Here is a 16,079-nt window from a genome sequence, read left to right on the forward strand (position 1 = left end):
CTCTGGATTTATGAGCTGTCATCTGCACAACTTTACTGACATAAACATCCGTGGTCGCCTGGGCCATCAGGGCATACGTGCCAATGGCATATGGTAAGGGGGGCTGCCATCTAATGGGTCCACAGCCCCAACTAGTGGCGGGCAGCTGCATAACACCTTAGAGGCAACAGTTAACTGACATTGTGCGTGAATGAAATATTGATAAATAGTTTTAACGACTAGTATTTCTGGTGCTGACTAGTGAAAGTAGTGATGTTTAATCGTATAGTCGACTAATCACACACATCCCTAGTCCCCGTATTTTTTTGTCTCCCAAAATTCTATGAGTTAGATGTACAGGTGAAGTTACGCTGGACTATGAACCCACTGTAAAATAATGCGGGTGGGCAACTGAAACCCTTTCCACACATGGACTGCAACTCTGCAGTTATCTAGAAACTATCCAGAGGAGCTGTATGTGTGAACAAAACTGGATTTTTTGGCCTGGACTCAACCCTGCCAACTCCCTAGTCTTAAGTCCGAGTAAGCCTCACGTGTCAGCAGAGCAGCTCAGAGTCGACAGTGAGTGTGCAGCTGCTCGCCTTTAAAGCCACTGATACTTTCCTTTTCATACAGACTATCTGTTGATCAGTATCAGCATACACGTGCCTAATATTTTTAAGTACTTTCTTCACCATCTGTGATGTGAAACCATCAGAAAAGAAGTGTCTCTCCTGCGTGCAGTGATTGTAATCGCTGCCTGGTTGGTACATTGAGTCAGATGATCTTCACATTTACCATCCTTCTCTGTTTCCATCACAGTTTGTTAACTTTTGAGACTCTGTATTGTTATCAGTATAAAAACACAACGAAAAACTGCCTCTGCATCAGCATCTTACAAAAAGTAGCCTACAGAAGCGAAAAACGGTAAAAAGTACCCTGATGTCCCTGGTCAAGGCCTGTATTTCAGCGGTGAACTCGACACACTGCTCCTCCAGCTGCTGCTGTTTCTGCATATCACTGCTCAGCTGGAGCTTCTCTGCTCTCGTCTCATTCACAGAACTTTTCAGCATCTGAATCTGATCCTGCTGGTCCTGGATGAGCTTGCGTTTCAGCTCCATCTTGCTGGAGGCTGCATGGACAGAAGGTTACAAACAGACACAAACAAAAAACTTACATTTGTTTCAACTCATGAACTTTTTTCAGCTTCTGAAGGGGTGGGTGTCAGAAAAAGTTTAGGAAACACTAGCTGCCTTATTCATTTTTTGCTCTTTTGTTTTATTTTGTATCCAACATGTTCAATGGAGGATGAATTAATGTAAAAACTAGCCACACAAAAATTCTATTTTGTCCAGTTTTCTTACATTTTTGATAAGAGGTAGTTGATGCATGCATTATATGTTGTACAGATAGCATGTATGTATAGTCTGCTGCAAGAAGAGAGAGAGTGCAGCTTGCTATGTTACATCCACTGCCACTGTTCTCTGTCAATGACCCGGTAGTTCACAGTGTGCTAAAAATGTTTGTTTCCTCCAATTTAATCTCTTATCCCAGGCTACATGTGGCAACTTTGTTTGGGCCTTTTCCACACAGCCGACCACAGATTGATGGTTTGGGCTCTTGCTGCACCGGGACTACCGATCCAACACCACAATCCAAAATTTAAAAAAAAAGTATTTCTCACTGGATCTGCATGAATCATGTAAGCGACCTACTTTGGTTGCAAAACGGTGAAATTCGCAGAAAGGTGACAGGTTTGCACGCCTGAACAGAGATGACAAAACTACAACAGAAGACCCAGACAGCAGAAAAGTGGAATTTCCCTCTAAGTGGGCGCATGACAACATCTTACCGGTGTCTAGCTTGTGCTGAGTTTCTTGTTTCTCTTGACTGACTTGCTGGATGGTTCTGGTCAGATCGACTCCCTGGAGTTTAGCTGCATGCTGAGCTATTTTCCTCTCCACCTCCTTAAGGTCCATCTGGAAAGAAAGAATGCCAATTTTATTACTTTTCATGCTCGATGTTGCAGCAATTTATATCAGAAAAATAGAGAAAATGACAAGAGAAGAAAGATTCTTATTGGCTGTATCTGGAGGAAAAAAAAGGATGGATGAGGTAGGAGAGATTACAAGTAAATGAGAGGGAAGACTTAGCCAGGACCTGATCAGAGTATACAGGATGGAAAGAGACAGAGGTGGTTAAAAAGAGAGACAGACAGAAAGATGGTACCAGGTATCTGTCCATGAGAGATATGTCCTGCAGGCAGGCCTTGGCTGTTTCCTCCTCTGACATCAGGGTACCAAGCACAGTCTCCTGCTCCTCCACATCACTCTTCAGTCTCTCGATTTCCCGGTTCACAGTCTGCAAGCGGTTTCTCAACTCAGGTAGCTCCTTTTCCCGAAGTTGTACAATGGACTGCCTGGGAGGCACAAAAGAGTAGAGAAATATACTTGAGAATTAAGGCAAAAGTTACATTTATTTTGGCACTGACACCAAACTCTAACTTTTCTTTGACTCCCTGCGGTAACTAGACTGTATATTAAGATGGACGATGCATCTCCACTTCATTTCAATGTACATAAATGAAACAGCCCAAAAATACCAGACATAGGTGCCATTATGATGTGATTTGGAGCCAGAGACTGCACTGTACTGATCAGGATTGAAGCCACGGCCACCCATACACCCAGCTGGCAATCATGACATGAAACTGACTCTTTATACGATTCAATAATTAATTAAAACAGATCTTATCAGAATTATGAACACAAGTCTTTAAAATATCACTATATAATACTCAGAAAGGCCCATTTGAAGATATCAAAGCACCAGACTTAGAGTCATTGAACTTTATATACAGTTTCTTTGTCATTCCCTCTCAATTTAGCATTATGTCAAAAATGGCAAAAGCAATTCTCCACGCCATTTAAGGGTAGAGGCCCTTTCATACATTGTAAGTGGTTAGTGCACTGTTATAGAGCTCCATGTAGTCAGACACCAGAATTAGGAGAACCTCCGTGATCACTTCTTTCTGACCCACGATACCTAACATTTCTGCGTTGCCCGCCTCCTTCTATTTGATCGTCCAGGCGGAAAACCAGAAGTTCAGCATTGTGAACTTCGAGCAGCATTGAAAAACCTGTGCATGTTCATGTGGGCAACAACCGCTTCTTACCCCAAACTGCTGTGAGACTTTAATTCTCAACCTTGGAAATGTTTGACAATATTTGAAAGGTCCTTTTAGTTGCAGATGAATCACAAAACAAAGCTTTGGACAAAAGAAGTGGATCTTGTGAGACAATTTTTTGCAAAAAAAATAAAATTAGAGGTCTAAAAGAAGCGGTCTATCAATTATATGTGTAATGATGCTTTGCATATTTGTTTCTTCTGAATGAGCTTTTCTCTGCAATTTCTGCAACTGCTCTGAAGGGGCTGTTGAGTCACTACACTCTGAACTGTGGGTTCTGCTCAGTTCATGAAAGACAGCAGAGAGAACCATCATATGAGAATCTAGCTCCATCTAGTGGGGTCATAAAGCCTGTACTCTAACAAATGGCATAAAGAACAACAAGTATATACAGTTAACCACATGCCAGATGAATGATTTATACTCACACACAGTTGGTGCATGCTCACATAAGTGTGAATGATATAAAGAGGTCAATCACTTAATACACTCTATTCACCAGAAATTAGATTAAGAAAAAAGTTACAGAAAATTATGAAAATAAATTCTGAATTGTTCAAACTGCAGTATCAGACTTTTTGAGATGCTAAACACAGCTTTACTTTTTAAAATATGAATGCTATATTTATCCTTCATGTTTTTTCACGGTCATTTATTTATTTTCATGGATTAAATTCAGTATAATAATGTCATGGTACGCAGCCCAGTTGGGCTGAAAAAGAACTCATCCTACATTCTCTACATGCCATGCTGCTTTTACACAGCAGATTACATTTAACATATGTTTTTAGAGTGACAAGCAAGTCTACGAATACACCAATCTAAGTTTACTGTTTTAAATTGCCGTGATCATGGGTAATTCATGTACCGAAGTGCAACACTTTCAAAAGGGGAACCATATCCACTAATAGATGATGTTCAAGATTATTTAAAAGTTGTTTATGGACACAACAAAAGCTAGTAAATCTTGAACTTGCTGGTTTTATCCTGTGCTGTGTATAATGCCATGTTTTTTGGACTGAGGACACTATAATAATGCCCTTTACTTACACATTTTATACAGGTTTCAATTTAAATCTAAGTCAGTAAGCGCCTGTAATTATTTAAGTTATTTACTGAGCTAAAATGCCCTGCACTTAGGTGAAAAATAAAATATCAATTTCACTTTTTGCTTCGCAACTTAAGGGCAAACATTTCTGATACTGAAATAAAAGCAGGATTTTTCCTTGACTGCATTAATATAAAAAGAGGATGCTCTAAAATCCAATAAAAAGAGACCTGGCCTATTAGTTGTGTATACTAATACAATTGAGTATTGATTAGGAGTCACTGGGTTATGAGACATGAACATGCTATTGAAAAAAAATGGAATTATTTTCTATTCAAATATTTATGCACAATAAATTAATTACACATTAACAATTGAAGTAAGAGTGCTACACGAAACACATCTAATTATTTAATCATAATTTTCACTAATAAGGTATTGAGAATAACATTGTTTTGTGTAATTCAAACAGTAATTTACTGATAGTCCCTAAAAAGAAGTGACAGAAGTTTAAGCAGCACTTGCTGCATTTCATCAGGTAGAAACAGGATGAACAGGAGGCATCTTGTAGAGTAATGATTCAGGGCTTATTACTGTGAAATCACTGTCACACACTTTATGGCTTTAGACCTGTCAATCAGGGAAAATATTCATGCTTATGTGTTTTATAAATTATCTGTCAAGTACTGACATTCAAAAAAGTGGCTACAGAGGTTTGATATCCAGTCCCATTCACCTCTGTAACATAAACTAACCTTGCTTTCATTACAAACACACAATCATTTGCCTCACAATCACACTGATCTTGCAGAAATTGTGAATGACAATGACTAATGTCTCCACCATTATCTCACAGGCATTTGAGTTAGATAGGCAGGGAAACCCTGAGTGTTACTCAATCTCTGTTTTGCTACAGCCAGCTCTCTCCATACCTGACAGGTCTGAGAGCCATCATGTCATCTCTCTTCCTTTCCTTCCTCTTCAAGTCCTGCTCTGTGTTTTTCAGCTTGTCTGGCACCAGGCGCAGTTTGGACTGCATGTCACTGATAACTTCCTGCAGATCAGACTCCGAGGGGAACGTCCGCTGGCACACGGGGCAGCAGGGCTCTCTCTCCTCTGTCAGCTGGCTGATGAACTGGGTGTACACTGCTGTGGCTCCAGCTAGCATGGCTGTAGAGACACAGGTGGAGGGAGAGAAAACACATTTATCATATTTTTAGTTATTGAGCACATACATGACTACAACTGCTACTAGACTGGTGTTTATACAAAGTCATCAGTTCTTTGTTTTTGTTTTTTTTACTTCAAGCACATAGATTAATGCAAATGGGATTCTGGTTCTGTCTCTGCCATCATCAGTCTTAGGTGTAGTGCACATGAAATGGCAAGCATTACATTGTGCCACGTGAGGTAAAAAGTACATGCTGCACATGCTATGGTTTTTATTTCACTGTGTGCATATTTGTGTCAGCTATATAGTACATAAAACAGTAGTCAATGTAATACACAAAGCGTTTGGGAAGTGATTTAGTTGGAAGACGCAGCAGGAATACTGGTGCAGGAGGCTAAGCTATGTACTGCTGTGTGTGGAGAAGCAAACTTAATTTAGCCACTTAAAAAAAGCCAACCTAAAAACAAAAATCATTATCAGTGTTCCCTATATTTAGAATAGTTTCACTCCTTTACCTCACTGTCAGATAGTCCTTTTTGGCGGGAAACCCCTGTCATAAAAATATAAGTAATAATTGGCAGAACATACTGGTTGTTGGTCTGCTGCTGCCTTGATCTGTTAAGTTTGTTTTTGTGTGACTTTGGGGTTTTAAAAGGTTAGTTTGGATTCACCAAAATCACAATGGGCAGCAGCAATGTGCAGACTGTGGATTTGTCTGGGACTCATCCCGTCATGTTGCGGTGCATCTTGGCGAGCTTGACCTTTTTGGCAGGTTTGTTGCTTCTTTTGTTACATTCCATCTCCTCGCTCTGTAAGAAGGCCTTCTCCAGGTCTGGATTTAACATCAGCATCTATGCTAAAAAGATCCTTCTAATTTCTATTTCGGAGCATTCACCTCTTTGTTTGGAGACCTTCTCCAGATCATCTTGCAGTTTGCTCAGGTCTTGCTCCAGATCTTGACTGCCACATATATCGAAGAACTTCTCTTGGTCACTGGCTAACTGCTGCTCCTTCTTTCGTACCTCAGCAGCAATGTGGTTCTTATTCTGCTCACTTGATGCCAGGTCCTTACTGTGAATTATGAAAACCATGACATATTACAAGTCACTGCCACAGAAACAGATTTTCTCTTGTTTTTGTTTATCACGTATGACGTTTTATATAAATAAGTCTGACTAACTTGAGTTTGGCAAGTCTGTCCCGGGTACTGTTGACTTCCTTGGACTTGGCATAGATCCAGTCCTCCAGCTCTCTCTTGTTGGGAAAGTGGCCCAGCAACGACACTAGATCCTCGCTGTGTCGAGACTTGATCTTACGTACCTGCTCCTCCTTCTCCGTCTTGAGGAACCAAAGAGGAAAGATGAGAGGGGAGCCAACAGAGGAAGGACAAACGACAGAGTAAAGATGAAGAGGAGAAGCAGAGAAAGGAGATGAGCACACAGGGTTAAATTACGCTCAGTAAGGGTCACTCCGCTTTACTTAGGGAGGTAAACATAGAGACTCAATGCTGAGGCGGGGAAATGTTCAACCTCAGTTGCCTTCCGGTGAAGTGAGGCTGCACATTACCTTGTCCCTTTTCAGCATGTCCATCTGCGTGCGTGCGGTGGTGTGTGTGTTGAGCGTCTCCATCTCTTTGTCGAGCTTTCTCTGTGTGCGGTCAAGTTCAGTCTTTTCTCTCTGGAGCTCCACGACCTCTGCCTTCAGCTCCTCCACGTTGGAGCTCTGAACCACGCTCTGCAGCTCACGCTCCTGAAGAGCAAAACACACAAACACAGTGGTGCAATAAGAACACATGGTACGCACAGATAAAAGGGAACATGGATGCATTACTGAACGGGTCAGATGGCCCCTGGACCAGAGCATCTGTTTGAAGCAACTGCTATTTTTGAGTTTGAGTTGTATTCTACAATGACTTGAGTGGTTTATAAAAAGTAGTGTATAAAAATACATAAAATATGAACAAAGGAATAAAACTTTATACAACAGTATTTCTGTAATAACACTGTTATACACAACTACCACCTGTACAACTTCACACCATTTAAAAAAAACCTCATCATAGCTGTTGTTTTCTGTACTCACCGCTTTGGCTAGTTCATTCTCCAGTTCTTGCAATCGGCTCGATGAACCCTCCAGCCTCTGCAGGTCTGCCCTGACATTCCTGAGTTCTTGCTGCTTCTTTCCCTGCAGGTCTCTCTTCAGCTCCACGGTTCTCTCCAGGCCTGTCTTCTTATCCCTCATTTCATCGATGGCCTGCTGCTTCTGCTGCTCTTTTTCCTGCAGGTCAGCCTGAGTGGACAGAATAATAAGAGGACGAATCAAGCATCATGGTCATGAATTGTATACTTATTTGTTATCCGACTGACTGTTACTGAAAATCTTTCTTCTAAGTAGAATTAAAAATTGAAAAATCAGTACATCAAAACTAGAAAATAATTAAGATGGTTGGAATATGTGTAAAAGTGTGATAAAAATAATTTTTGGCATGTTGGTTAGTGTGTAGAAAAGAAAGGAGAGAAGGACACAAACACACATCAATCAACACATTTCAGCAGTACTGCAGAAAAAGATGAAGAAAATAAAGAAGGAAGAAAGAGAATGAAGGGGAGGAAAAGAAGAGGAGGGATGGTAGGAAGAAGGAAAAGAAAAAAGTAGAGGATGAAAAGGGAAGAAGAAAAAAAAAAGAAAGAAGGAAAAGAATAAAGAAAAGGGAGGAAAAAGAAGAAGGGGGATGACGATAGAAAAGAAGATGAAATTAAAAAAGATTAAAGATGGAAAAAAATGGAGAATGCCGACTGCAAAAAAAAGAAGGGAGAACAAGAAAGAAGAAAAACTAAGGAGACGGGAAGAAAGAAGGAGAAAAATAAGGGAGAGGATGAAAAGTGAAGAAGGAAAAACAAAGAAAAAGGAAAGAAGGAAAAGAAGAAAGAAAAAGGAATGAAAAAGCAGAAAGAACAAGAAGGAAAAAAGAGGAAATTAGAACAATAAGGAGGAAAAGAAGAAAGAAGATACATGATATATATAACATAACAAATAATTACTTGAAAAAACACATCTAGGAACTCTGGTTTATTGAATTCTGATCACGCCATTGGAGGCAAATATGCAAACATTATTCACAATTCACATAATGAGATCATGCAACAACTATCGATCTTGATACGCAAACTCAGTTTAAGACATTCTAGTATAATAATGTGTATATTTTAAAGCTCTACTAAGAATTTGTTTCAATCTTTCTTCACTTAATCAGTCATGACATTAATAAAAATCCACATCATGGTAAACAGCGTGAGGATAAGAAGTGCTGTGACTTTTTTTTGTTGTTTCAGAAATCAAAATGAGCATTTCTTACCATAACCTGACCGGCTGTCTCTTTTTCCTGCTCCAGTCTCTGTGTGACTTGACGATGAAAGCTCTCGAGCTGCAGAGCGCTGAAGGGCATTCGGTCATAACCCTCCATCTCCAGATAGGACGACAAAGAGCGAACCTGAGAAAGAGATACTGCGTGTGAGAGCTTATAGTCAACTGTTTATCTAAAGCTCATGAACTGAATTAAAAATAATGGTACATTTTATAAGTACATTTCTTAATATATGCAACAATGTTTCGTCTTGAGTATAGTTATTGTATATGATTTTAGAAATGAAGGTTTGTTGCTTGTGATGGAGTTGACCTGCTCCTCATATGTGTCACATATGTTTATTTAGCAGACACTTTTGTCCAAAGCAACTTACAATGACCGTATTCAACCTCCAGGGGAACAAAAGCGAGGTGTCATCAAGTTTTAACTGCATCCCTACCAAATGAACAACTAAGAGTGCGTTCAGTGCCGCAGGACAGGTTCATAGAGGTCAATTTTCTGCTCTCACCTGAGTGTCACGGTTCTTGATATTCTGCGTGTGGCGGTCAGCCTCCAGCTGTAGACGACCTGGGAAAACAGGGAGGGATTTCAGCAGCTAATTTAGTCGCTCTTTATCTGCCATGTTTTTGTTTTTTTGCTTCTGTGCTTAAAAGAACAGCCACTGAGTTTGGAATATTTGAAGTCATTCTAGGGCTTGTTTCTGGGACTGATTCTGAAATTCTGCAGTAGTTCAAAAAGTGTTTAGTTATGCGCAAGTAGCAATATCACAGTGTAAAAATACTCTGTTTCAAGTAAATGCACTGCAATAAAATCCCACTTAAGTAAAAATACAAATGTATTAGCACCAAAATATTCTTAGAGTGCTAAAACTGAAAGTACTCACAATACAGAATGGCCCATTTCAGAATAATATACATTATTGGTTTATAATTATTAATTAATATGTTCATCTCTTCAATGTGGCAGCTGTTAAGGGTGGGGCTCACTTTAATTACTTATTATATACAAGTTGATTGAGTTTATCTATTTATTTGTATAAAAAATCTAAATTTGCAAAGTAACTAAAGCATCAAAATGTATGTAGTGGAGTAAAAAGAACAATATTAGCATCTGAAATTAAGAGGAGTAGAAGCAGAAAGTAGCATTACAAGGAAATGCTATGAAAGTACAAGTATATCAAGTATCACAGACTGGTGTGTGTGCGCGCGCAGGTGTGTACCTTGTTCCACCAGGAGATCGGCCTTGACTCTGTTGAGTCTCTGACACTCTCGACCAGCTTTCTCCAGCTCCTTCTGGCAGTCTGTCAGCCTCCGCTCCTTCTCCCTCACCGTCCTCTGGTGGTTCTGGTAAATCTCCTGCAGCTGCTCATCTGAACCCTGGAACACCTGCAGCATACACATCACTGGTTTAGTGTGGCTCTGAAGCCCAATGAGCACCGGAAAGCAAACTGTCAGGGTCAGAAGTTTGACTCCACAGAGGTCTGATGTGACAAAAACAAACGCACCAATGGATCTGGATGAAAACACAGCATATACCTGCTGTAGGTGTAATAATGGCTGCATACAGTTCAGAGCATTACATCATTATCTCAATTTTTTAGGCTATTCAGCGATACATGATATTAATCTCAATATAACATGGCTCAATACTGATTGCCAGCTAGCAAATAAAATGCTATATTAGGCTAGTAAATCTAGCAACTTACTTGTACCTGGCAAGAAGCTAAAAAAGAACTGATCAAGGGGTAAAATAATTTTTCATGCAAAATTGCACAAAATGCTGTTTTCAGCCTCTCAAATATAGAGATTCCCTGCTTTTGTTCATTTACTAACAAAGTAACTTCAGTATATTTGAGTTTTGGACTGATAAATCAAGACATTTAAAGACATCACCTCAGACTTTGAGAAACTGGTGGACATTTTTCAGTATTTTCTGGCATTTTATGGATGTTGCATTCGTAGAGTACACATGACAATGAACTTAAGTCTTTGTTGTTATTTGATATCTCCCAATAAAGAGAACAATTTGTGCAGGGGCAAGTAAAAATGACTTGGGGCAAGTACATTTCTGACCCACTTGCCTGACAGCAAATCACTGAAGGAAAAAAAAAACATTAATGTTTAGAAAAAATATACCATGAACTCTCATAGTGCAAACACATTATGACCTTACAGTATATTTTTGACCAAATACGATGATTGATAAGTTGACTATTAATGCTTTTCACAAAGTAACACAATGAGACTTTTGATAAATAATCATCAGTAATGTAGATATAATGATAATAAGTGGGTAAAGGCCAACAATAGAAGAGTATGAACAATTCACCTCTGTCACTCGCAAAAAACATGCAACTACAAATACACAAAACAGCCCTCAGCTGCTGATACTTTTAGTCTCTCAAACATAAACACTTTTAAAAAACACAGACACAAAAACGACTGAGAAGCACCGAACAGATGGAGGGAAGAGATTCCTGGCTCTAGAGCAGCAGAAACATCCAACAGTTGTAAAGTACATTCATATCAATACAGGCCAGTGATGAAGAGGCTTGTCATTACAGAATTACAACAGCCTCATTCACCATCTGCAGCCTTTCTATTAGTTTCCCATTTAGGCTAATGATACTTCATACAGACTGGAGTCTGGAGTGTTATTAAGCAGGTGTTTAGCTCAGTAAACCCTCAAACAGAGAGACAAACAGGGAGACTTGTTGTGTTTTCCTCTTTTTCACCTCATCATCTTTGTTTATTGCATCGTGTCACATTTCCCAAAACATTTTAGCCAATGCGCTGCTTCCACAGTCAGTCGTATCTGAGGAGGGTGAGCTGTGATTCTGATGCTGCTTTCTCCCATCCTCCAATACCTATTACTGTTTCTCATTCCTATTTAAGTTCTACATTAAATGTTTAATGTTTCTTTTTTTACCATCATAAAAAATAAATAAGAAAATAAACCTTTTTTTTAAATCCTCTGTTTCGAGGGATGCATAATGGGACTGCTTGTCAATTTAAAGGGACAGTGTAGTTTTTATAGGCAGACGAAGTCACGTTGTGGTAATGACGAAATTTTAGTGCAGACACTAAAATTTTCAATAAAATAAATATTTATTTTTGTTAAATACCATAAATATCACTATTCATCATAGATACAACCAATTTTAAATAACACTGCAGCTTTTTTTTAATACAAAAGAACTTTTTAAGGAATTAAAAAGAACAACAGAATAATGGGTCTGGATGAATTTTGGTAATGACAATTCATCAAATATTTTGTTTAATGATTGTGACAGTTAGGCTAAATATTAATAAATAATAAAATAAAATTAAGTTTTTGTTAAACATGATTATGAATCACCCAGATATATTAAATATGTTACCTGTTCCATTGTTTCCTCCAGCTCCTTGTTGTCCTCCTCCATCTGCTTCTTCCTGCTGTCTAAAGCTTTGATGTCGTTGTCCAGCTTCATCACTTTCCCCAGTTTCATGTCGATATCTGTCAGCCGATTCTGAAAATGATTAAGTTAATATATCACATGAAGGGCTCTACGAGGGGGGTTTATTTCATGTTGTGCTTAAATCATTTGATTTCAGCTGCTGGAATCTACAGTTGACTAATTATCTTCATCTCTTCTTTTAAAACATGCAGAGCTTTCAACATGACTGTAGATGAAACTCGTACTCGATTGACTGATCAATTACTATATTGAAATATCCAAAAGGTTTGTCAGTGCAAGTACATATATTTGCTAATTATAACTGTCACGTCATGAACACGGGATTAGGATCTGCCATTATCTTTGACATTAATCAATAAAAGAGAGTGAAAATATTGTTACAGCTCTAGCTATATCGCTTTTTCAACATACATATCAATGTGCTTTGCTGCAAGAATTTAACTGACAAAATAAAACTGACAGTTTAGTATCCAATACTGAGTCAGCAGTGAAATTATTAGATAAATACACGTGGTCTACTGACTCATCAATGCATTGCACAACATGTTTCATACAAAGAAACACGGCTTGCACAACTTCACATAAAAATCCAGGGTACGTGTAACAATGAGAAAAAGAGCTGGGAATATAAAACAAAATGGCATTACAGTTATTTTAAACTAATATTCCAATATTATAAATCTTACTAAATCAAATATATGTTTGAAAATACTATCTAAACTATGTGACAAATCTCTCACTTATACCATTGTCCACTGACTTTGTTTTTAAACATGCAAATCAACATTCACTCAAACACACATCATCAACCAACCTCCAGCGGATCGATCTGGTTCTCTATCTGCAGGACGCTGTCTTTAGAGGCCATCAGCTGAGCCTCCTTCTTGGCAAGCATGTCTCTAATCTGCTGAGCTTTCTCCTTGTTTTGCTTCAAGTAGCGCAGCTCCACCTGACACTCTTTGACTGTATGACTCTGTTTGAGACGCAGCTGACGCATCGTCTCCAGAGCTTTTATATACCTGTGAGAAACACAAAGCGATATAATAATACATGAATTAATAGTTTTATTCAGTGCTGTTTTGCTTTGGATTCATTCGAGGTAATGTGAAGCTTTTTTCTAAACCCCCAAACATGTAAGAATGACTTTGCTTTACTTAGTTGCAGCGAAGATGGAGTCAAACTTGTCTTTGAGTGCTTTGCCCTCACTCAGTGGCCAGTTAGACTCTTCTTGGTGGCAGAAGATGACATGATTCAGCACAGGCTTCGACACACCCAGTGCAGAAATCATCTCCCGATCCAGCTCACCGCACTTTGATGACAAGCTCACCTTCTCACCATCTCTGGATGAATAATGACAGAGGTCACATAAAAAGGAAGGGGTCATGCAACTGTGACATTTTTTTTTTTAATATTAAACATCAAAATGAGTAAAGAAACTTGAGACTGTGGCTTACTTCATTCTGGTAATGACCTGCTCCAAGCTTTTGAAGGTGTAGTTCTTTGCCTTCTGAGTGCAGGACATGGAGCGCTGGACGGTCACTTTCTCTCCATTGACATCAGTGAATAAAAGTCGAATCTGTGCTCGCACGTCCGTCTCATGGGCGTCCTGCAGTTAACAAAGACAGCCCCTGAATTCCTCATCTGACAGAGACTTCAAGAAAACACTCTGGTACACTTAATAGTTTCCCACAGATCTTAAAACATAACAAAAGGATTATGAGACTTTTGTGAAACTATAGAGATTTAATATGAATACCAATTAACTTTCATTCTTTTACAGGATAAATCTCATGTGAGAACAGACAGGATTTGTAGAGGATGAATTTCTCACATACTGATAAAAATGTTTAGCACAGGTTTAGGGGAGTTCTTAATTTCCACTGACTTAAATTTCACTTTTGATGCACAGCGCAACTCTGCTGGATTTTTTTTTTCTTTTATCAGGTTAGGATTAAAATGGTAAGGAGAATATAAACATACAGATGTGCTTGTTCTAATGATACAACCATTACAAACTGGTGCAGATCTAATCAGTAAGTCTAAGTAATTAATCAATTATTCCTTAATTTTAAGTAAGTATCCTGTTTCTGGTATGAGGAATGTCTTTGAAATAGACTAATTCATTGGTTAGGACAGCACAATCTAATTCTAAAATATTTGTTTTCATTTAATTTCACAAATACTTGTTTTTATTATATCATTTTACATGTTACTTCAATACAAAAGAGTCTGTAGATGATAATGTGGGAGACTTGCAGGGCATTTTCAAAGCGCAAATACAAAACTGTGGACAGGTGGAAACTGTAACATCCCTGCATAATTAGTAGTAAAATATTGAGGATACTGACAACTAGGAATGTTAATGATCACTAATCGAATAATCACCATTGAGAATTTAACCAATCAAAAATGTATTAACCAATAATTAGTTTATAGTCTAGAAATGGTGTTAACTGCACCTCATCTGACATTGGTTTGTCTGGTGGAGCCAATTACTAGTGAAGGAAACTTAATATTAAACTGAAAATGAGAAAGAAAAGAGAAAAAATGAAAAAGAGGAAAAAATGAGAAATAAGCATGTGTTTTATATCTTATTAATTATAAAATAATTAACTGATTGTTAGTATTTTTAAGGATCAGTTAAGGAAAGTGCACAAAATTTGTAACCTTACTGACAACCCAAAGAAAACTGCTTTCAGAAAATATTCAGCAAGCCATGGTGACTCATTGATACAAGAGAGCAAGCTCACCTTTGGATCGTGAACAAAAGCAGCTCCTTTGGCTCCAGGAGGAAGTTCTCCTGATGTTGCATATTTAAGGCACTCAATAATAGTCTGGAAACAAACAAGAAAAGTGTCATATTTTGTAAGATTTAACACATGAGAGCTGCAGTGGAATATTTTATCCATCTTTTGCAGTGGCCACTTGCAAAATATGACAAAAAGGGAACAAATCTGACCAGCTAGCCAAATCCTAATGCTTGTGTGTCATCTTAAAGTTCTGTCAACTGTCTTGTTCATTCCCTCCAGGTCATGCTTCATAGTCAACCTTTGCTCTCCTCAAATCATGTTCTCATACCGTTTTCCCTGCTCCATTGGGTCCAACCAGCACAGTCAGAGGACTGAAGAAAGAGATGACTTGTTTGTCTTTATCCTCAATCCCAAAGCTCCTCACCCCCAGGATGCTCATCTTGTCTATCTTTGACATTTTTGCTTTCTGAAAGAGAGGGAGGTGAACACTTGACTTAAATCAGCAGCAGTGATGAAAACAGGAGAGCTCGTGCCAAAGCATTTCACTGTGAGATCAACTGAAATAGATTTAGCAACAGTGGATAGATAGTGACATCTAATTTGCGATGTCGCCTTAAAATTCAGCTGCAGCCACACAGACAAATGGGCTTATCGTGGTTACCAGTGCTATCAGTTGATGTGCTGACTGCAGCATTTTGTTGCTGCCAGTTTGCACTTTGCAGCCACTACCTTGGTTAGACCAAGACTACAGTGCAGAAGTTGTTATCTTGTCAGCCCGTGCCAACTTTCGACTTGTCTACTGTTTGATCTTTCTTCCTCTATTTTAGCATATTTTAATCTTTGTCTTTTTATATTGTCTTGCATTTCTTTGACATCTCATCTAAGTCCCTTGATGGCTCATGTTAAGCATGTTTAATTGCCTTGTTTTTGAAAGGTGTTATAGAGATATATTTACCTTGCTTTGCCTTGAATGGCATTCCCTTTGCAGAAGTCATTCAGGTCAGTGCATTTCGTGTACAATAATGGTTCTGCTAACAAGCCATCACTATGTTGACTACTCAGTTCAGTTTGCATCAGTAGTACTTATTGAGAAGCAGGGATTGCCAAAATCAGAGTTGAATCT

General features: G+C 38.6%; 1 protein-coding gene across 1 annotated transcript in view; it reads right to left on the reverse strand.

The window, feature by feature from the left end:
• rad50 (RAD50 homolog, double strand break repair protein) overlaps window positions 1-15,437 on the reverse strand; it is a 31,860-nt gene extending 16,423 nt beyond the window's left edge. Inside the window, exons 1-17 of the mRNA XM_084729879.1 lie at window positions 15,285-15,437; window positions 14,957-15,040; window positions 13,661-13,812; window positions 13,361-13,546; window positions 13,021-13,225; window positions 12,129-12,257; window positions 9,969-10,134; window positions 9,258-9,316; window positions 8,741-8,875; window positions 7,468-7,674; window positions 6,952-7,134; window positions 6,566-6,723; window positions 6,281-6,456; window positions 5,147-5,384; window positions 2,209-2,398; window positions 1,832-1,958; window positions 918-1,111 (exon numbers count right to left, since the gene is read on the reverse strand). Of these exons, the coding sequence (XP_084586005.1) occupies window positions 918-1,111; window positions 1,832-1,958; window positions 2,209-2,398; window positions 5,147-5,384; window positions 6,281-6,456; window positions 6,566-6,723; window positions 6,952-7,134; window positions 7,468-7,674; window positions 8,741-8,875; window positions 9,258-9,316; window positions 9,969-10,134; window positions 12,129-12,257; window positions 13,021-13,225; window positions 13,361-13,546; window positions 13,661-13,812; window positions 14,957-15,040; window positions 15,285-15,413 (2,718 nt within the window). The 5' untranslated portion in view covers window positions 15,414-15,437. The remainder of the gene's footprint in view (window positions 1-917; window positions 1,112-1,831; window positions 1,959-2,208; window positions 2,399-5,146; window positions 5,385-6,280; window positions 6,457-6,565; window positions 6,724-6,951; window positions 7,135-7,467; window positions 7,675-8,740; window positions 8,876-9,257; window positions 9,317-9,968; window positions 10,135-12,128; window positions 12,258-13,020; window positions 13,226-13,360; window positions 13,547-13,660; window positions 13,813-14,956; window positions 15,041-15,284) is intronic.
• Window positions 15,438-16,079: the final 642 nt, after the last annotated feature.

This window comes from Lutjanus erythropterus, chromosome 11 (assembly GCF_056507025.1).
Source record: "Lutjanus erythropterus isolate fLutEry1 chromosome 11, fLutEry1.hap2, whole genome shotgun sequence".
NCBI classification, from domain to species: Eukaryota; Metazoa; Chordata; class Actinopteri; order Lutjaniformes; family Lutjanidae; genus Lutjanus; species Lutjanus erythropterus.